Raw genomic sequence first — 23,341 nt, forward strand, 5'->3', positions numbered from 1 at the left:
TAGAAAAAGCTCCCATAATCATTTTTCATGGCAGACTGCTCACACTAGATTTAGAATTTGGGTGATACATTAAAAATACCAAATTATATACATGAAAAGTTTTTAAAAGTTCAACCTAAGAAATGAGTCATACTTTAGTCTTTTGATGCAGGACCCAAAATCTGTTTCAGTAAGTTCTGATTCAGACAGATAAACATGGGGGGAAATGAGAACAAGAATAAAAGTATTCAACTTTTGTAAAAGCAGAAAGATGAGAACTATTTTACTCAAATATTACTAACTGAAAACATTTTTTGTTAATAGCCGACTCATGAGGACCTTGAAGTTGGTTTCAGTTTTTAGTTAAATTTATTAGCTAAAATAACATTTTAACCATTTTTAGCCAGCATATGCATTTTCTGAGACTCTCCAAGATGTTTCCAAATTCCTTCTTATCAGTCCAGCCCTTGGTCAATTTTCCCCTCCACTGTAATAGGCAGATGACTAATACTTTTTTTTTTAAGTTTTCTTATGTTTTGGCTTCTCTTTTCTTGATAGCAACAGAATTCCCTTGATGGAAATGTGAGGACAATGCTGTTGGGATTAGAAAATGGTGAAGGAAGCCATAGACAATTATTTGATGGATTTTAACTGTTTCCTCTGACCAAGTTTTGAGATAGTCAACTTCAGTGACAGGGTTATCCTCCTCTGTTGCTGGACTGTTGTTTTTTTGTGTGTGTGTGTGTGAGGAAGATCAGCCCTGAGCTAACATCCATGCCAATCCTCCTCTTTTTGCTGAGGAAGACTGGCCCTGAGCTAACATCTGTGCCGATCTTCCTCCACTTTATGTGGGATGCCGCCTCAGCATGGCCTGACAAGCGGTGCGTCGGTGCGCACTGGGATCCTAACCCGGGCCACCAGCAGCAGAGCGAGCGCACTTAACTGCTATGCCACGGGGCCAGCCCCCTGGACTGTGTTTTATTGGTTAATATATCCTTTACCTCATTCTCTGTTCTTTTATACACATTATCTAGAATTCAACAAGAAGTTATGAGATATATGAAAACACGGGGAAATAAGACACATTGTCCAAAGAACCAGGTCCAGATATGTCCTAGATGTTGGAATCTCAGACTATCATAAATATGGGGAAAAGTGGACAACATGTGTAAACAGATAGGGTTGCTGTACAGCCACAAGTGTGGCCATGCATATCACAGGCCTAAGAGATAAGGGACCCCCATGGGGCCAGAAAAAGGCAGAAGCACGCACATGTGCCTGTCTTCATGAAGACCTCTCATGGGATCACCAGGCCTCTGCTGATCTTCCCCTGTATCTTTGCATACTTGGTTTACTCACTTAGAAACTTTACTTACTCAGAAAATCTATCTTCCCATCCCTAATTGTCTAAATGTTAAGTTCAATGACTTCTGGGATCTGGCCTTATTATATCCCACCAGGATGTTGCCCTATTATGTCTCGTACATTCTACATCTGATGCTACAGTCACATCCAACGTCCTGCTATTTTCTGCACATAAAATGTATATACTTGTGACTGTATGACTGTATATACTTGTTCTTTAGGGCAGCTAATTTTTTAGTCCAAAATAACCTTTCCCCAAATTAAACTTTCATGCCTGAATGCAAATAACATTTTATTCATTCAATCAACTTGAAGATATAAAGATGGAATAAGTCATGGTCCTTGCCTTTGGAAATCTTACATTCTAGAGGTGATACTGATAACATGAACACTTACATAGCAGTATGAGATATTTTTCCTATCCTCCCCTCTCATCCTTTGCCTTCCTCAGGCACTTACTCATTTATGCCTGATTTTTACCTGTTTTCTCACTAATTTATAAACTCTTTAAAGGTAACAGAAGCACATAAATTACTCAAAAAAATGTTGGTTGAATGAGAGGTTTGGTTGAATAAATGAGACCGCCATATAAAGCTTTTACAAAAGCTTCTGCTGATCCAAGAATGCCATATAGAACCCTAATTCAAACATTTTCAGAGAGGTGGTTGCAAATATTATAGTCACGGAAGAATGATCTAGGAATTTCCTTGTTCTAATCTTTAGAATCATCTAATGAGTCTTTTTGAGTATTTTCCTCTATATGGTACAGTAATTATTGGGACTGACTTATTGATCGAGTTGGAATCTGATATAAAAGCAGGTGAGAGCACAAGCTTGGAGTCAGACTGATTTGAGATCAATTTAGGGCTCTGCTAAGAAAGTTAATAGGAATGTGACCTTGGGCAAGTTTCTTAACCTTCAGAAGTTTCAATTTCCCCCTCTAGAAAATGAAGATACAATACATGTCACAGTGGTTTATGAGGATTAAATATGACGTTGTGCTTAGAAGAGTACCTGACGCGTAGTATTGAAGAGCTTCTTCTAATAATCTTTATTATGAAAAGCGCCCTGCTAACATAATGCCAGAAACTTTATATGCTTTTTTCTCTTAGGCACTGCTAGTTTCATATGCAGCTATATAAGACATATATTCAGTAACTAAGCAAAATGCAAAAGCCCACAACTGTTGCCAACCATTTAAGTAATTGTTGGAGGTTTGGCTTTTTTTCTTTTTGTTTTACATTAAGATACCCAGAATAACAGATGACTACACAATCTAACCCACTATCTAATTAAAGGAACTGTACACTCCTTGAAATTATACAGTGGTAGGAGTTATATACCCACGGAAAAACATTTGTCTTTTCTCTTCATCAGGTTCCCTTTCAGTAAATTAAGGATGATAATAAATACCCTTCCTTTCAGTATCAAGTTTAATGTCAGCTTTGTTTCATTGTTTATGGAAAAAAATATGATAAGGACCTTGGGGAAAGGAATTAGTTCAATATTTATAAAATGCGGGATAAATAAAAGTATAACCAAAATACCCAAAAAAATCAAGAATTCTATGTAATTATAGCAAAGTGGAAATATTTACTTTGGGGGTTAAATAGCAGTTCAGAAGCAGAAATGAAGTAAACAACAGTTTTTAAAGCATAAGTAGCTATGCATTTTAGTAGTGAGTTTAATAAAAATTTATCTTTTTTGTGTGTGTGGCCATAAAATTTCACATAGCCTTGAGGAAAAACAATATGTGAAATATGTGATTTTCGGGCCGGCCCCGTGGCTTAGCGGTTAAGTGCGCGCTCTCCGCTACTGGCGGCCCAGGTTCAGATCCCAGGTGCGCACCGACGCACCGCTTCTCCGGCCATGCTGAGGCGACATCCCACATACAGCAACTAGAAGGATGTGCAACTATGACATACAACTATCTACTGGGACTTTGGGGAAAAAAAAGGAGGAGGATTGGCAATAGATGTTAGCTCAGAGCCGGTCTTCCTCAGCAAAAAAAAATTGGAGGATTAGCATGGATGTTAGCTCAGGGCTGATCTTCCTTACAAAAAAAAAAAAGGGAGAGAGAACATTAAAAAAAAAATGTGATTTTCTTTTGCTTGTGTAGAAGGACTAGTGTAAGCAAATGTACATGTATGCGTGTTTTGTTTTGTTTTAACAGTTTAACATAGACAAAGAAGCCGGGGAAAGGCAGATTTACCATCGGTATTGCATGGAGCGAGCCTCAGTCCATTGTGCTCATGTGTTCACCACAGTTTCTGAGATAACAGCAATAGAGGCAGAACATATGCTGAAGAGAAAGCCTGGTAATTATTACCCCTGAATTTGTCACCGATGTTTCAGTTCCAAATGACATCATAGCATGAGAATTTTAAAACAAAAATGCATAAAATAATAGAGGAAAAATTGCATTCACTATTACCGCCCAAATCTTTTTACATATTTTAATTCAGCTTTGCAGTGAAATCAACACTAAGCTATATCTGGAACATAGTAGTGTTCCGTCTGTGCTTGTTGAATAAATGGGCTATGCCCGAAACGCTCTAGGTCTGAACTGGGTTGTCATAATGACTCGGTGGGTATAAGCAAGGTGAGTTGACTTTTCTATTTTAAAATGAAAGTCAAGAAAATATCAGAAACTTGTGTGAGACCATCCCAGTCCTACATCTTGTAACATTGCCTCATTGGTCCTGTTTAGTAGAAACTTGCTGTTTTACTTCTCCCCAGACCTTCTTGCAAGTTTTTCTGGGAACAGTCTGCAGACCCATCCAGAGGTGGCAAGGCCAAGAGGCATGTTCTTAAAATGTCACCCTCTCACCTGGCCACAGCTGACTGGTCCAAAGGTAGACACTTGACATAAGCTGGGCCAATCAGAATGCTTCCATAGGAAGAAGTCTAAACAGATGAGTCTGTTTGAATGCACTCTTGTATAATAGAAATGTCAGCTTTGAAGCTGTTGGCAGTGTCCATTTTTCTATTATGTTGCATGAGATGCAAAGAAGGTTAAATTACACTGAAGTACAATACGAAGCACAAACAGACTGAGAGAGGACTTTTTCGACTCTCCACGGTGATTTAGACCGTGGTTTAAACTAATTCGCGAGGCCCAGCTAAATCTTTGCCATGAGATACTCCAGCATCCTATGAATAAATTCCTTGTTATTATGCTTAAACCAGTGTTAGTGGGTTTCTGTTATTTACAACCAAACCATCCTAATTAATATATCCTCCTTGCTTAATTCCTGTGGTCTTGTCTCCAGTTGTCTTTCTTTCAGATACTAGTTGAATGTCTAGAGGAAGAGTTTCAAGGTGCTAGATAATTAAAAAAAAAAAGAATCCAAGTAATTTGAATAGCGGCAGCCTGAAGATCCTGTTCTTTTCTTTTTCTTTCCAAGGATTCTCTTGGATTCACTTGGAGTCTCACTCTCATGCCTCTGACAGGAGTTTACTCCATCAGTATGCTCATTTCTTTCTTGGATCTTCTTTTTTTCCCTGTTTACAGTATCATTTTCTGTGCTTACAAAAGTGCTTTGTTTTTTCCTATTCTAAAATAAAAATTTCCCTTGAGGCCACTACCTGTCAAATGTCCACACAGTCTCACCCTTCCTCCTGCTGCCAAATATCTTAGAAGAGTAACCCATAGTTGCTTCTTCCATTTGCTCATAGCACCTTCGCTCTGGCTTCCAACCTCCAACACTTGGCTGAAATTGGTTTTCCAAATATGATCAAATTCAGGGTTCCCTAATTTTTTTATGTTCTTTGACATTGTTTAGCATTTAAGTGTGGTAGATACCTCCATCTTTCCTTACTTTTCATGACACTGTACATTCTAAGTTTTCTCCAAAATGAATCTTTTCTAGTGTTTCTAATAGTTTTTCTGCTTTCTTCTGTCTTTTAAAAGCAGACATTCTCCAAGATCATATTCTGGATCCTACTTTCTCTACATACTACTTTCTTAAATTCTTGTTTTCTTAGGGAGCTGCATGCAGGATAGTGGTGAAAATTGTGGGCTTTCTGCCAAACTGCCAAAAATGATTTTGTGTTGAATATATGTTACTAGCTGTGTGACATTGTGAAAGTTACTTAAGCTCTCTGTGCCTTATCTGCATCATGATGATGATAATACTATCTCTCATCTAGAATTGTTGCAATGATTAAAAGAGTTAATTCATGGGAAAAATTCAGATCAGTGCCTGTCCATTGTAAAGATTCAGAGAATGTTAATGATTATTATTTTGTATGGATCACTGTCTAGGTTTTCTCAAGCATTCATCTCTATTTCTGAGTACCCACAAGCTAACTTTACCTGGAAGTTCTACTAGAACTATAAACACTACCCTCTACTCCACTTCTGATTAGTGATAGAATCAAGTGGTGGCTCTGATTGAAGTTGTGAAATTCTCTGATGTTTTGTGGCTCAAGAAGGTCATTAGACTTTCAGTAGATCACTAAACACAAAAGTTTTCCCAAGAGCATTCTAAAAAAAAGGCTCAATAAAGCATAACCATGATTTTGTATTTTCTAGTTATTCTTGAAGTCTTCCCCAATCAAAAGTGTAACCACAGCGACAATGCTGAGGGCAGAGCTCCAGAGCAAGAGGCAAATGTTGGCTAGGTCAAAAGTTTGCATGGGATCAGATATTTTTAACAATATTACTATATATACTAATTGGCAAAGGACTATTTATTACTGTATTATTTTGCTTTGACCGTGAATTCAACTCAAATTTATTTCTGATGTTAAAAAAGATGATATTTTGTTTAAAATATTGAAGAGAGGGCAACATTATAAATTTATTAATTACAAATATGCAACTTAATACGTCTACTTTGAAACTTAGCCAGCTTGGTGGTCTAGTGGTTAAGATTCAGTGCTCTCACCACCACGGCCCAGGTTCATTTTCTGGTCTGGGAACCACACTACCCATCTGTTGGTTGTCGTATTGTGGTGGCTGTGTGTTGCTGTGATGCTGAAAGCTATGCCACCGGTATTTCAGATACCACCAGGGTCATCCATGGTGGACAAGTTTCAGTGGAGCTTCCAGACTAGGAAGACTAGGAAGAAGGACCTGGTCACCCACTTCCAAAAAAATTGGCCATGAAAACCTTATGAATAGCCATGGAGCACTGTTTGATAGAGCGCCAGGAGGCGAGAGGATGGCGCGAAAAGAGTGGGCAGCATTCAGCCCTGCTGTACACGGGGTTGCTAAGAGTCGGAATTGACTCCACGGCACTAACAACAAAGAAAATAATGTACATCAAAATGAATGCCCTTATGAATTATATACTGAGAATTTTTATTCTATGTTGAAGCAAAATACTCCCAAACAAAATATTCCCCCTGAAGAATGCCAATCCCCCAGCAGCTTATGATTCACACATTTACTATAAAATCACCCATTGTCTTCCTTTCACTTTGGTCTTTTGGATTTGTGAAAAATTGAAGGTACAATTCTGTTCAGAACCATCTGATTTTGTTCAGAGATGAAAACTTTACAAAGAGAATCAAAGTCCTTGTAAGAGTATTTTGATTTGGTTGCAGAACTGTACCATCTGTCCAAACTTCACAATTTGGATATTTCTTAGAAAATATGGGGTTTGTGATGTCATCTTAGAGAAGTGTCATATACATGACACTAAATTTGATATTATAATGTCAACAAAACAAAATAAAATGGTCTAGCCAGTGAGTGGTTTCATGGGGTTTTGCCAGAAAGGTCACTGGAGTCCAGTGCTCCTGTAGATTTTTTCAGACACACTAAGCACTGCTCTATACCCCATTCCAGTGGTTGCAGAGAGAGTATTTTGCAAGAATATTCATCTTGAACTGGTATGACTCTCAGTCTATTAAATGAAATTTAGGAAATTTCTAACAGTCCACTTTACATGATGTGAGATGATGTAAATTATTCACATGACAATGAATCCCTGGAGTGTCTCCTGCATTCAGAATATTCAGTAAAATTGTTCAAAATTCTGTAGAATATTTTGACAGTGCATCTATATATCACCATATGCATAAGACAGGTATGGTGTGTTCAGTTATGATACAGTAAGCTTCATTTTTTCAGCTAGTCCTTGGCCCAGGTTGTTAGAATCATATTCCTTCTTCATGATTATAGTGAGTAATCACATAAGCGATGTCACTGGAAGCTATATTCTGATTATATATTCTGGATTGCTCCTTAACAAAGTTGCTTCCACTTATTACAGCAAAGAATGATACAAGAGCCTCTTGGTGAGAAGTCCCAGTGGACTTCAAACCAGGAGAATAAACTTAGGACAAGAAACCATCCACAGATTTCCCAGGGTGATCTCTGAGAAACTAGAAAGGTACAAAGAAGGAACAGAGCCATCGCTTTTGGATTTAGTCATTGCACCAATATACTTCCAGCTTAGATCCAGAACATGAACTTTACCTGGGAAAAAAAATTGAAAGAAAAATGTGAGCAAATAGTCCTCAGACCAGCTACCTGTCTCTAGTGAGATGTACGTATTGTGCCAGTACCAAAACCTGATGATAAAACAGGGCTCTGTGATGACAACATATGCATTGTAAATAAGACACCGAAGCAGCATTCAATTCCTTTTTCGTAGAAAGATCTTAGTTTTCTTTTATGCTATCAACAACTGGTAGCCAATAATGCTACTTTACATGCCCGAGCAACCATATCTCATCCTTAGTTCAGAATTTTTGAGCAATTAGACTTTTCCAACTATATGGAGATTCTATTTTCTAGAATTTCAAGTATGGAGCAACATTTCAATAATATAATATGGAAATTATTCATTCATCCAACTATTAATTTTTTTTTTTTTGAGGAAGATTAGCCCTGTGTTAACATCTGTTGCCAATCTTCCTTTTTTTCTTTTTTCTCCCCAAAGCCCCAGTAGATAGCTGTATGTCATAGCTGTACATCCTAGTTGCTCTATGTGGAACGCCACCTCAGCATGGCTCGATGAGCAGTGCATAGGTCCACGCCCAGGATCTGAAGCGGGAACCCCGGGCCGCCGAAGTGGAACCTGCAAACGTTAACAGCTACACCACTGGGATGGCCCCTATCCAACTATTAATTTTTAAATACTGCTTCAAGCAATGGGAAAGAGTAAGTGGATAAAACCATGTGCCTACTTTCACAGAGCTTACCTTCTGAATAGAGGAGGCAGGCAACTAACCAAATACTGAAATAAACATGTAATATGTCAGGGGTAACTAGTGCTATGGAGAAGAGTAAAGCAGGAAAGGGAATAGGGAGGGTAGAGGTACAGGTGATCAGCAGTTATGTTTTTGTTTTTTTCTTTATGTAGGGTTCAGAGAAGTCCCCCTTGATTAGGTGAAATTTAGGGGAAACATGAAACTTAAGGCTTCATCTATACAGGAGATACCTACATATCTGGTATCCAAGAGAGAAGAAAAAGAAACATGAATTAAGAAGTTACTGTCTCAGACTGTTGCAACAATTCTGTGAGCTCTATGAACATCCAAGATAAGGAGCTTGCAATCCAATTTTTTTGCCTGCTCCAAAAACCAAGCAAGAGGTTTTAGATTACAGTAGTTCTGGTTTCCACAATGCAGTTGTTCTTCAGTTTCTATAACGTTTTTCCTTTAGAAAATACTCTTCTTTTACTGAATTACTTCATTACCTAGAGGAAAAAGAGGGATTCCAGAGTGCTGGATTACTATATATTATTAAGAATATCAACTTTCTTTTCTTATTTAAAACACATCCATGTTGTAAAGGATTTTTTTTCTACTCAAATTCTGAATTTGCTCTGTTTAAGGAAATTCCTATTGTGTGGTCTTAGTGGGAGGTAGAACTCTGCCTTCCATCACGAAAGCCAAAGGAAGACAAAATGTGATTTTTTTCCTGTTTCCGAGCAGGTAGGAAGCAAATGAGAGATTCAGAATGAGCCAGTCAGATGCTCCTGCCCAGGACTTTGAATGATGAGAAAACAGTGCAAAGAGGCCAAGGCAGTTGGAGAATATACATTATCATCAGTGGCAGGGCAAAAGCTAACAAAAAAATAGCAAAGTGTCTGTTTCCACACATTCTTACCAATAATGAATTTCTTATATTTTTAGTCTTTGCCAATTGGATATGTAAAAAATGTTATAGTATATTCACTTGTCTTTGAATACTGAGTTTTAACATTTTCACCTGTTTGTTTGGCATTTGTATTTAATCTTCTTTATATAGCTATGCATGTTTCTTTTCTATTAGGATATCTGTCTTTTTTCTTATCAATTTTTAAGAGTTGTACACACACACATACACACACATATCTATGTCTTAAATGTCAAATATTGCTTTTTTTCAGTTTGTGGTTTGTCATTTAATATGGTTTTTAACAGTTTTGCAATTATTGACTTTGAGTCCGTGTTAATGCCCTAATATGAACTCTAACCACCATCTTTTAGTCAACAGTTTCCCTTTATGTTGGCATTACCTAACCTCAGAAAGATGGATGACACCGATATTATCTTCTACTTGGGAACAATGGCATGACATTAGTAATCGATGTTGCTTCCAAGGAGAGTAAAATAATTGGGTGATAGAAGCAGAAGGGAGATTTTTCAGGGTATATATTTTGAATTTTTGAAATTTAAATGATGTGAGTATATTACGTATAGGTAATATACTAACTAATCATACTTATATAACTAATTTAATTAATGAAAATAAAATTCAGAGCAATACCAACTATGGAGTGGAACTGCTCACAAACTGAAGATACCCTTACCAATACAGCAAACATGAAAAGATCTTTTCAAACACTGTGTGTAATGATTAGATTCTGTATAAATATTTTTACTGTAGAGACAAAGCTACAATTTTAATTATGTCACTATGTGTGTCCATATGATCCCATATCTATCAATGAGGCATAAAAACATTTTTTAAACCTAATGTCTTAAGCCACGTAGGCAGTGGTGTGCTGGAACCAGCTCATACTGGCTGACAAGAGCCAATTATTAAATTTCAGGAAATTTGTGAGTTGGTTGCTAAACACAGATCTTATTAAAAATTAAATTATATAAGCTTAATTAAATACTGTACTAGAAACAAAATTAAATATTCAAAAGACATCACTTCTTAATTATTTTACTACATTTTACTATAATCTATATTCAGGTTATTTATATCTACTGCATTTATATGGTGGAAATACTATATAATGGTATAATAGTATTACTGCGTATCTCGTCTCAACTCTGTATTCACATTAGTTGCTTGAAATCAGTTATAGTGGGAGTATTGACACTAGGGAAATAGGCAAATGCTACAAATAAAGTCTCTCTCTTTCTCTCTCTCTCTCTTTTTCCTGGAGTGATAGACGCCACTGTATGTAAGCCTTTAAGTGTGAGATTATTCTGCACTATAAATATGGATATTGGAAGACCTCATTGACATAACTCTTTAGGCTAATAAACTGAGACATATAATTTCAAGACACGTCTTTTAGTTTTAATTGTTTGTGAAGCAATGAGAAAATTTCAGAGAAATTAAAACTTGTAATAAAGTGGTATTCATATACATTCTCACCCTCTATATCTTTTTAGACAATATAGCTGCCTGACACAGTGGATGAAGGTGTAGACCCCAGAGCTAGGCTGCCTTGGTTTTAAGTCCTACCTCTGTTACTTGGCAGTTACTTGATCTTGGGCAAATGACCTCTCTGCAGGCCAGTTTCTTCGTTTATAAAATGTGGACAGTTACAAGAACTTACTTCATATGATTTTATGAAAATTAAATTAATATTTTCAAATACAGTAGAGTCTGGCACAAAGTAAGCCCTATATAAGTGTTACAGAAAGATAAATACACTGTAAGAGGGGATTGTCATATTATCCTGATCACACTATACAGTTTGTCTGGGAATTATCCACATGAAGGCTTTCACTGGAAACCTTGGCAACCTAAAATTGACTGCTGCGGCGAGATGTGTAAAGAAGTATGGCAAATGCCCAGTTACTTAGTAAAAACTCATAAAAATCAGCAGTTTTTTTGTCACAACAAATGACCAAGAAGCCAGGGTTGAGCTTGTGGAACTGTTTCAAGAGAATAGCCTGTGAACTGTAAAATATTCTTCTAAATGTTGGCATACTTACAATTCTAGCTCAAATCTCCATTGCCATGTGCTAAATTTTTTGACACAGCTTCTTTTTTTATTACTTTTGTTTTTACTGCTACTAAATGCAATAACCCATGTATTCAACTCAGTAGGTAGGTCTCATCTTGTACTCCGAATAGTCTCTATCTTTCTTGTCACAGACCAATATTCTGGAAAACAAAAAATGTCTTCCCGCCTGAGCAGAAAAGTCTTCTGGGCAGAAAGAATCAGTTGTGTACTAGAAATAAAGGGCTGCCTTTCCAATTTTCCAAATAGACAGAACATTGCCCACATGCTTGGTCCAAATAAGATGACAAGAGGTAGTTCAGTGTACAACATGGTTAAGGACACAGCACATGGGGGCCAATTGCATGGATTCCACTTTTACTTACACTTGTGTTCTTGGACAGATTCCTTAATAACTCTTTGCCTCAGTGTCAGCCTCTGAAAATGCAGATAAGAGAACCCGCTCCCGTTGGTTGTTGCAAGGATTACAAGTTACATTGTGAGGTGTTTACAGCAATGCTTGCTACACAGTAAGCAGTCAATAAATGAAAACTATAATAATCATTATTTTTGCTATTAATTAGACTGTTTCAATTGCACCAATCACTCAATTGGTCAGGTGTTTTTGTCTGGTACCCTTGATTTCCTATTTCAACAGTTTATTGTGAAGTTTTATGAATTTTAAATTCTATGGTAGTCAGAAACTAGAAATGTTAGTAGACAGCTAACTTTATAGATTTAAAAACACTGTTTTTCTACAATGGTACCCTCTCTCAAAAAAGAATTTTCATGATGACTTTATTTTGCTTTCCAGATGTAATCACTCCAAATGGCTTGAATGTTAAAAAATTTTCAGCAGTACATGAGTTTCAAAATCTGCATGCCACGTACAAGGCCAGGATCCAAGATTTTGTTCGAGGTCATTTCTATGGGTATGCTTTCCTTTATTAAGAAAAAAAAATCTAGGATGTGGTTTTAGGGATCTATGGTATAGAGAAAACAGGATTGTCGTAATAAATGTTTATCTTTCCCAGCCTCCTTCCTACTTTAACAAAATTCATTTGTACATTTTGTTGTTGTTACTTTATTTCATTTGAAACTGTTTTGTTTTGTTTTAGTCATCTGGACTTTGATCTTGAAAAGACTTTGTTCCTTTTCATTGCTGGGAGGTACGAGTATTCAAACAAAGGAGCTGACATCCTCCTAGAATCCTTATCCAGGCTAAATTTCCTGCTGAGGGTAAGAAAGCTCTAGGATGCGATACAATGCTTTTATCGGAGGACTTTCTTCTGTGGGAAGTAAAGCACTTTCTGACTTCTTAATAGTTTTCAAAAGAATATATGATTTTTGAAGACTTAAAATGACAACCTTACTCTAAAAATGGCTTTGGTCTTTCAAGTTACATATTAGGATTGCTACATTGTTCACTTGCGTATTTGTCTATATTGTCAGGTATTTTATTTGAGAGAGCCACAAGCTTATCATGTCCTATGTGCTATGTTTTAAGATGACATGATAACATTCCTTTTTCCCCCCTGCAAGAGTTTATAATCAAATTGAAAGGTAAATATAGAGAAATCAAACAAGTGGGGAACAAAATTTCACCTTTTTTAAAACTGATAAAAACCATAATAGAAGATGTGGCTTCAGTAGATGGCACCAATAGGCTTCCTAATACTAAATCTTTGTATTGGACTTAGCCGTATAATCACAGGCAGCTCTGGCCATCACCATCCTTCCCCAACCAAAGCAGGCCTTTGAGGAACACGTACCACATGGCTGACAACCACGCAGTTGCTTTCTGTAGAACAAGGCAGACACACACGAACTCTGTTCCTCCCCCAACTCACGAGTCACGCCTCCTCTCCAAGACTTGAGAGTCTCTCAAACTGTGAAACTAAGAGATGTCCCACCACATGGAAACATGAAGGAGGAGAAAGGAAGTTCCCACTCCCAACAATGTGGAATCAAGTTTTGCTCAGGAAAGTGGGACTTAAAATAGGTTTTCAATTAATCCAACAATCAAATCTGTGCAAATAGAAGCAACTATAGAAAATGGTACCATGTCAGAGCTACTGCATAAGCTATTGGCTTATATTCTAATCTTATCACAAAAAAAATAGAATAAATAACAGTAAAATACTCACAGGAAACGAGTGTAAAATTTCAACCTTATTGAGATTCTGAGGCCATCTAAACTTTCCTAAGCTCTGTACTGCTCTCCAGCTAAATTTTTATTTCTTGGACAATAGATTTATCCTTGCCTTAGAGCAGACGTTACACTAAGTATGCTAAAAGATTTACTTAAACCACATTAATAAGAAAGTGATACATTGATAAAAACCCAAGTTTGTAAAATAGGACTAAAGACCAGAAAAATAACAATCTCATTTCACAATATTTCCTAGTATGTATCTATTCAACAAGCTTTATAGATGAACTCACAACTATATCAAACATGTATCATGTTTAGGGACATTATTAATCAATTTATCCATACATTTATTAAATATTCACTTTATTTTTAGATGTGAATAAAAAGCCAATTGCTATTATTCTAGACATCAAAGATAATTACAATACTTGGAGAAGTTAAAAGAAGGCATTCTCTTTCCATAAAGTACTTTTATTCTTTAATAGCACATTGGCTACTCCTGGAGTGAGTTTTCTATTCTATGGCTTCTGAGGATTTTTTGAGTAGAATGTCAAGCCCTAGAGTGCAGAGGCCACAGGTTAGATGGTAAAGTGCCCCACACTCAGGAGATAGTCAGTCATTTCCAGAATACATGAGCATTCATCTGTTCATGGTTTTAAGTGAGTTTATGTTTTCATTTCCACAGCTGTTTGATATGTCATTTCCTTCTGAGAGATGCTAGACCAATGATACTTGTAGGAAGAGGAAAACAAAACACAGATTTTAGAGTCAAAAAACACCAGTTTGAGTGCCAGCTTTGCCAATAACCTGTTGCAGGAGCTCAGACTCATAACGAACTTCTCGTCCCTCTCTTTCAACATTAGTAAAGTGAGGAGAGTGATATCTATCGTGCGAGGTTACTACATGGATTGGGTTAAATTATGTATTTAGAGCACCAAACACAGCGCCTGCCACACCAAGAGTGCTGAGCATATGCTTGTTCCTTTGCTCTAAGGCTAAAAACCAAACTGCAACATCCTGAGACTCAAGACATTCAACAGACAAACATAAATAATCTATTTGTGCAAATCAATGTGAAGAAGCTAGAAAAAAAGAATAAACCAAAACTAAATCCTCATTAACTTTCCAATCTGAAATTTTACAGAACGAATTTTAGCTTAGTCATATTAGCTCACATTTATGTTACTTTTTTAACTACCAAAAAGCACAGTGATATCAATACCAATTGCTATATATTTTAGATGATCAATGCCTTGAAAATATTTTGTCTGAATTTGCAAATTGTTAATTGACAAATACCATTTGAAAGTCAGATTTATATTAAAATTTCTGAAAAAGCCTCAGGAATGTGGGTATAATTTCTCCGTGAATCACAAGTAAGAATTCTTTGTACCTAAACCTATTTTAAAACACTATTTTTTCAAAGTTTAAGGTCCATCTGTCACACGTTTTATCTCTGGTAGTTGACGTTGTTGTGTTTTCTTCTCCCTCATTAGATGCATAAAAGTGACGTCACTGTGGTGGTGTTTTTCATTATGCCTGCCAAAACAAATAATTTCAACGTGGAAACCCTGAAGGGCCAGGCAGTGAGAAAACAGCTCTGGTAATCTCACAGCTTGTCAATGTTCTCAAGCAATAAGTGTAAAGGGGTTTTTTACGCGCATGATTTCTGATATATTTCCTTGAACTTTTTTTTCCTTAGGATTATTATGGCACACATACTACCTGGTTCTCTCATTGTGCTACTGTGTTAGATTATGTAATGCCTATAAAACTGATACAATAAAAAACTTTGAAATGAGCTACCATTTATCCTACAGAGGATAAAGCCTCTGTAGAAATCTTTGAAGACAGATTGAATTTTTTTTTTAATTTTTATTCTGGAAATTTAAAAACATATGCCAAAGTAAAGAGATTGATATAATGACCCCCTACACGCCCAGAGCCCAGATTCAACAATTATCAATGAATTCCCAATCTTGCTACAGCTTTACCTCCATCCACGCCCACTCTCTGCCCTCTGCCCTCCTCTGATTATCATCAAGCAAAAAAATGTTACACTCTCTGGGCTGCTCAGCATGTTCTGCTGCCTCAAGTCTGGAAGTTTTAAGCTAAACTGGCAAGCTAAATTGGCAAATAGGAAATAATAGAAGAGGTTATACAGAAGAGACCTGTAATTTCCAAGAATGCACTGACGGGGCGCGCCTGCTGGTGTAGCGAGTCAGTTCGCGCAGTCCGCTTCCGCCCCGGGGTTCACCGGTTCTGATCCTGCGCAGACTTCCCGCTCATCATGATACACAGCTATGTAATGGGGCTTTGGAGAAGCAAAAAAAAAAAAAAAAGAGGAAGATTGGCAACAGATTTTAGCGTAGAGCCAATCTTCCTAAAAAAAAAAAAGTGCTAGAAATTAAAAAAAAAAAAGAATGCACTGACAAAACAGCAGCATTGTCATGGCAAATAAAAATGTAAAATTGTGACACTGTGTAAATTATAAATCTTTGTATTCATACAGGGACATTGCACATTCTGTGAAGGAAAAGTTTGGAAAGAAACTCTATGATGCATTGTTAAGGTAGGTGCTTGGAATACTGAACATTTCAAACATCTAGAGCTTCACTATTCAAAGTTAACAATTTAGACACCATATTTTGATGCAAATATAAAGGAATTAATAGCCTTTGAAGATATATTACATCATGTGAGCAGGTTTTGTTTTATCCTTCATCTGAGGAATACTTGTAGACATGTTGTACAGATGAGAACATATTTATATATGCAGATAGGTTCTAATTCAATGGAAATCTCATTAAGGATTAATATGTCAATCTGAAGCTGGGGGAGATTTTCATGAGATTTTAAGTCAAAATAGATACTGACTTAGGGTCCGGCCCCGTGGTGCAAGCGGTTAAGTGCTCACTCTCTGCTGCAGCGGCCCAGGGTTCGTAGGTTTGGATCTCAGGGGCCCATTGACGCACTGCTTGTCAAGCCATGCTGTGATGGCCTCCCATATAAAGTGGAGGAAGATGGGCACGGATGTCAGCCCAGGGCGGGTCTTCCTCCGCAAAAAAAGAGGATTGGCAGATGTTAGCACAGGGCTGATCTCCTCACACACACACACAAAATATATATATATATACTGACTTAGTATATATTTACTTATATATTCAATTAACATATTTATTTATTAACATATTAATTAATATTAACGTCTGTACTTAATAAACAGTTATTTAAATAAATTCATTTAAATTTAAATAAATTTAATTTAAATTATTTATATAAATGTATAAATAAAATAAAACGTAAAGTCAAATTAAAATATAGTATAAAATAATAATATATATAAAATATATGGATTTTATTATGATATGAAATAAAAGCTATGCTGTCTCCTGATCCATGGTGGCAGGTGTGCGTTGTTTCTTTTTACCGGTAAAAATATCAACTTATAGATGGATAAGTTATGGCCACTTTAAAGCATAGTACTGAGGGGTAGGCAACATATGATGAGAGTGTCCTCTTGCTGGTCAACATTAACCGTTTAAAAATAAATTTAGGGGGCCAGCCCAGTGGCGCAAGCGGTTCAGTGCGAGCGCTCCACTGCAGTGGCCCGGGGTTCGCCGGTTTGGATACCGGGCGCACACGGGCGCACCACTTGTCAAGCCATGCTGTGGTGGTGTCCCATATAGAGTGGAGGAGGATGGGCACGGATGTTAGCCCAGGGCCAGTCTTCCTCAGCAAAAAGAGGAGGATTGGCAGATGTTAGCTCAGGGCCCATCTTCCTCACAAATAACAAAAAACAACAAAAAAAATAAATTTAGTTTTCTTTTATCCTATCAAAAGTGTTCTTTTCTCAAACTTACTCACACTTGAAGAATTTTTCTGAGAGCTCCATCAGGAAACTACTTTTGCTTTACTTTTTCTTTTTCTGGGAAAGATTCGCCCTGAGCTAACATCTGTTTCCAATCTTCCTCTCTCTTTTTTACCTCCTCAAAGCCCCAGTACATAGTTGTATATTCTAGTTGTAGGTCCTGCTAGTACTTCTACGTGAGCCACCACCACAGCCTGGCTACTGACAGACGAGTGGTTTGGTTCTGAGCCTAGGAACCAAACCTGGACCGCCCAAGCAGAGCACGCTGAACTTTAACCACTAGACCATCAGGGCTGCCTCTACATTTATTTTTAAAGTGCTTAGAATGGCATCTGACACAAAGGAAGCACTGAATTAGTGCCAGCTGTTTTTGTTTTTGTTATTAACATTGTTTTCCTCACAGAGGAGAAATTCCTGACATGAACAAGATTTTGGATCGAGATGATCTAACAATTATGAAAAGAGCCATCTTTTCAACTCAGGTAATAAAGACAAAAATGCCCACCACTTCCCGTAATTGTTAACATCAATTTAGATCAATATCTTAACTTATTGGAATGCGCTAATTTGGGAAATTTTTAAACCTGAGAGCTAGAAAATTCATTCTTAAGTGTTCACCTAAATGACAACTTCATATATTCTCTTTCATGAGTGGTGTTTGGGGGTCCTTTTTAAAATCTCATGGAACTTGTCTTTGTATCCACTTAAAAAATTCATTCTGAAACAATATAGCCAATTGAAAAACTGTGTATATTGCAATGACAACAAAAAACCTCCTAGAGTTTTCAAAAAACATAGAATTCTGAGTCACGATACAGAAAAAGTGAATGTTTCTCAGTCAAGTGGAATTACTGCAAAAAAAGAGAAATTCATGTTGTGTTAGGCATACGCTGAAATCTTGTCATAACCCTGAGGCATTAGGCACTGGAAGACAGCCCTGCTGGAAGAATCCAGAATACCTCACCTTGAGTCAAGATTTCAGGACACCCTTATTCCAAATAAGTACCAGAAGCAGTAAAGAAGTCTAGGCCTTTTTTGTAGTGGCTGCAGGTGAAAAACAAAAATATCGCGTGTTCGCAATATCCAAAGGAAGTTCTTCAACCCGTTATGCTCCTCTGAAACATACACAAAACTTAGTCATCAGCGTTAGTCATCTCGGAAGACTAAAGGCACAGGTTGGATGACATGTTGCCAATGACCGATTGTTGGAATTAGTCACACTTATTAATTCTTTCCACAATTGACATTTTCTTCCCTCTATCACTCCAGCGACAGTCTTTGCCTCCAGTGACCACTCACAACATGATTGATGACTCCACTGACCCCATCCTCAGCACTATTAGACGGATCGGGCTTTTCAACAGCCGCACAGACAGAGTCAAGGTAGAACTAATTGTTTATGGAGGATACTTCAAAATGATTAGAATAAATTTTTTTGAGAATTTATTAGAAGCCTCCCTTATTTGTTTTAACATCTATCAGAAATATTTTAAATGATATTTCTAAAGAAAATTAATTATGTTTCCTGTCTTGGGTAATTAAAGTATAATGACTATTTTGAAATCATTCTTGAAAACTGAATAATATTTACGGCTTTGAGTCATAATTCTAGAATTTATTTTCATTGTACAATACTGTCAGGGAGCATAAGGAAATGACTTAATTCTTAATGATACAAATATATTCTAAGAATTACTTTAATTAATGAATCTCTGAGATTAACATGAATAGTCTTTGTTTCTTCCTGATAAAGTTTAGTTTAAGGGAATAATATGGGAAGCTTCCACTTTCAGAGAATGTGGCTAATGATGTTTTTATGTAATTTTCTATAGACCAATTCATTCTTTTTTTTAATAATTTTATTTATTTATTTTTTCCCCCAAAGCCCCAGTAGATAGTTGTATGTCATAGCTGCACACCCTTCTAGTTGCTTAGACCAATTCATTCCTTTGACTCTCGAGTTTCTACAATGACTAGGCACAGCGTTAGTTGCATGAATAAGACCTGGTTTCCGCCACTCTGGAGCTTAATCTCTATGATGTTTCTGAGGGTCTATTACGTTCCAGGCACGGGGCTAGGTGGGGGGGACAGTGGTGAGCACATAAACAGATAATTGCTTATCCGCACTCATTTCCATTCACCAGTCTTCCAGATAAGGTCGTCATAAGCTTTTATCAATCTTTTCAAAGGTCCCACTTTCCCTTTTCTTTCACCTTTAGCAGATGAATTCAGTGAGTTATAAACTCCTTCAGTGTCCCTCCTTTCTGGCCTCAAATACAGATTTTGACCTATTGTTACTTCTTTTCCTTCAGGTTCTAAGGGTCGTTCTGGGATCTCATTCCCTCCCACGTTCTTAAGAAACTTGCCCTGTCTACCCTCTCTCACACTGTAGGTTTACCAGCTCCTTCCGATGCTGTCTATAAATATTCCTTAAACTTGCCCCCATTAAAGAGCAAACAAACTTTGCCTTAACCGTCTCCTCTTGATGTTTTTAAATGTTTCTGTCTTCCCTACTCTTCTCTGCAAGATTTCTTGGAGGAAAAAAAAAAAAGTCTATTATTAAATTCATTTCTCATCTTGCATTCACTCCTTGATATAGGCATGAGTAGGTAGAGTGGAGGGAGACACCTGTACTTTTGAGAGATGATGAGGGCCTCTTATAAAGGCCATATCAGAAGTGCTAGAGAGGACGGAACAATGGGACAGATGGTTGCACGTAGAAAAGATCATACTTAGTGACCAACGGACATCTGGAATGAGAAAGAGGGAAGACACAAGAATAATATCCTGGCTTCAGTATCTAACCAATACTTTCTAAAAACTAAAGAAATGCTTTAACAGAAGTTGGTTGGAGGGTCATGTCACAAATTGAGTTCAGTTTTTGGTAGACTGAGTTTAAGTTATGTGTGAGATGTTCAAGTTGAGATGTTTAATAGGCACTTAGAAAATATAGGTCTGGGATTTATAAGGGGAATAGTGAAGCGAGCTATCGGTGCGTGGGCAGTAGTGTAGACTAGGGAATGGCGACCCTACCATGCTGGAAAACCAGGTCAAATAAGTGGAGAAAAGTGTCGGCCTAAGGAAACCTTAAGATTTAGGAGGGAGTTAAGAGATGAAAAGTCAGGGAAAGAAAGAAAGAGCAGAGAATTAGGAAAGGAAAATATCTCAGAAATCAAGGCAGGAGAAATTTTCATGATAGCAGGAAAAGCTCGTAATACAGCATTAAATGATACAGGCTGCATATAAAATGTTCCATACTGTGTTAACACCTTCATTTCAAACATATTCTACACACACACACACACACACACACACATATATGTGTATATTGCCCTGTGCCATAGAGTTATGGGTGATTTTTATTTTCTCATTTGTTTTCCTGCATTTCCAAAATGTCAACCCCCAATGCACCTTCTATAATAGTCAGGCTACAAATTTTTCCCTGGAAATGCAAGAATGTCTCCACTAAGGATGCCCCATCCTTTGTGTTTTTCAACGGGATCGGATCCGCAGAGCCTTACCTCACTGCAGAGTGTATCAACACTACCTTGGCCTCATTCTCATGCAGTTTATCTTAGACTGGTCCTTCTCAATTTTTTGTCTCTTGCAAAAGAAATATTGGGGGCAAGAAAGCCTCTTACCTCCCTGTAGACTTCTATTTTTCTCAGAACCTTTGATGTCACACCCATATCTAAATCTGTGGATCTTCCTCTGATGATCTGTCCGTGCCTGGCACATGTTGTGTACAATCAATGCAGATGGGAGGGAGGATGTGACAGGGTGAAAAGGAAGGATGGGTCATGAGGCTGGCTATGGTTTCATGCTTCCCTTGCTCTTGGGAAGACCAAAGCTCCAAGGTCCCTTGAAATTGGAATCTTTGAACAAAGCATGCTCTGCTGATATATGTTTTTTTTTGTTTTTTTTAAAGTGTGATAACAGTGAAGCAATTTCCCAGGAATGGACAAGTACCTTATTTCCTAAATATATTCAACACTTTCATGCCTCTGTATCTTTGCTGTGGTTATTCCCTCCTTCTGAAACACCCTTATCTCAGCCATTCTAACAAGTCCTTTGGGATCCAACCTAAAAGTCATCTCTTCCTTGCACTTTTCCTTAATATACATTCACCTACTCCAGACAAAACAATTGTTTCTTTATCTGTGTTCCCAAAACACTTTATATCCACAGCAATTATAGGAATCATCACATTGAATTGTATATATTTTTTTAATTTACGTATCCATTTCGCCAGAGATACGGGGAGTTCTTTGAGCAACAATTTTATCTCATATATATTTTCTCAGTCTTCATCCTCTGACAAGCAGACCCCAAGACGGGATTAGATATGGAAACACTTCTTGGCAGAAATGCCTGTGAAGGATAAAGAGGTTGAAAGCAAGAGCAGGCAGAGAGGTGCCGTCAGACACTGTGAAGAGAGAGCAAGAAGGAAGGAAGAACAGCAGACGCAGCTCAGTTTGAAAGAAGTCAGCTTTTTTTTTTTTTTACAGAAAATCAAGTGTATTTAATGAAAAACTAGAATTAATAAAAACTCGCACATATGTAAAAATATGCACACATAGCCACACTATGTTGTGACTCATAAAGGAGAAAAGCAGTGCTCCAGGACCACTCAACATGGCTTGTCGGTTAATGGAAGAAAACACACACACACACACACAGATGCACACACACGCACACGCACACACACGCACACGTGCTCATATGCCCACAAAAACAAAACAACAACAGCAATAATTTTCAGCAGTATAATCAATCTACAGCTAACACAAATTCAGAAGTATTTTACAATCCTTCCTTTCTTAATACAAAAGATGCCCGTTAATATATCAGTGTTACTATATACAACATTTTCCTGTATTTAACAATCTTTTCTTTATATTGTACCTTCATGGGTACCTTCCACCTACCAAAACAGTTTCAAGTTGGCAGGCAGATGAGTGCCTTATTCTATGAGCAATTGAATTCGACGGTTTTAATAGGGATTTCTATTAATAGGGATAGGAATTCCCCAAGCAAAAGTTGCCCGTTAAAAGAACCACCCATTGGGCACTGGTACCCATCTGTGCCAGTCCTATAGGCTACAGATGCTGTGGTGGATCCAGAGGGGAGACAGTTGGGGCCGTCAGTCAAGGTCTCTGGGCTGGGATCTCTTGAAGGAAATCTGATCGGCAAATTCAGGGCTGCCACATCCATAAAGGAGGCAGTATGCCAAGTCCTTAAAGATGATACTTATGCTGTCTGACTTTAAATCTCTCCCACTTATTCAATTTTTAACTTTACTTAGTCTACCTGTACCTGGGTCTTCTCATTTGTAAAACAGTGATAATATAGCCCCATGCTCATGGAATTGTTGTGAGGATTAAATAAATAATAGATGCAGCTTTTAGCACAGTCCCTGGCAGAATAAATGTTAGCTTTTATTAGTACTTAGTCCAGTACAAAATAGGTACTCAATATTTTTTAGAAGAGAAGTGTGAACAGAGTTTGGCCAGAGTAGAAGATAGAGGATTTATCTTTGCCTGCAGGATTTAATGAAGTGTTTTATAAAAGAGATGATATGTTAGCTAGATCTTGATCAATGAGCAATTCACCGTGCAAATGACAGGAAGGAGAGAGGGCTCACCAGGCAGAACAAGAAGTAGATGAAAAGGAACAGAGATATAAAAACACATATCTTATGTAGAGAGAATGGAAAAGGAAGTTTGTCTCATACAAATCATGTTTATGTAGTTAAACTCATGAATATTTTGAGATATTTATTGATTATGATCATAAAGAAAGTACACACACTCATACACCAAAGAAATGAAAGAATAGCCC

At 37.3% G+C, this 23,341-nt stretch overlaps 1 protein-coding gene across 1 annotated transcript in view; it reads left to right on the plus strand.

Annotated features, from left to right (window-relative positions):
• GYS2 (glycogen synthase 2) overlaps positions 1-23,341 on the plus strand; it is a 54,271-nt gene that overhangs the window by 18,228 nt on the left and 12,702 nt on the right. The window contains exons 5-11 of the mRNA XM_058557581.1: positions 3,518-3,662; positions 12,289-12,406; positions 12,593-12,713; positions 15,126-15,232; positions 16,142-16,201; positions 17,904-17,982; positions 18,770-18,883. Of these exons, the coding sequence (XP_058413564.1) occupies positions 3,518-3,662; positions 12,289-12,406; positions 12,593-12,713; positions 15,126-15,232; positions 16,142-16,201; positions 17,904-17,982; positions 18,770-18,883 (744 nt within the window). The remainder of the gene's footprint in view (positions 1-3,517; positions 3,663-12,288; positions 12,407-12,592; positions 12,714-15,125; positions 15,233-16,141; positions 16,202-17,903; positions 17,983-18,769; positions 18,884-23,341) is intronic.

This window comes from Diceros bicornis, chromosome 17, assembly GCF_020826845.1.
Source record: "Diceros bicornis minor isolate mBicDic1 chromosome 17, mDicBic1.mat.cur, whole genome shotgun sequence".
Lineage (NCBI taxonomy): Eukaryota > Metazoa > Chordata > Mammalia > Perissodactyla > Rhinocerotidae > Diceros > Diceros bicornis.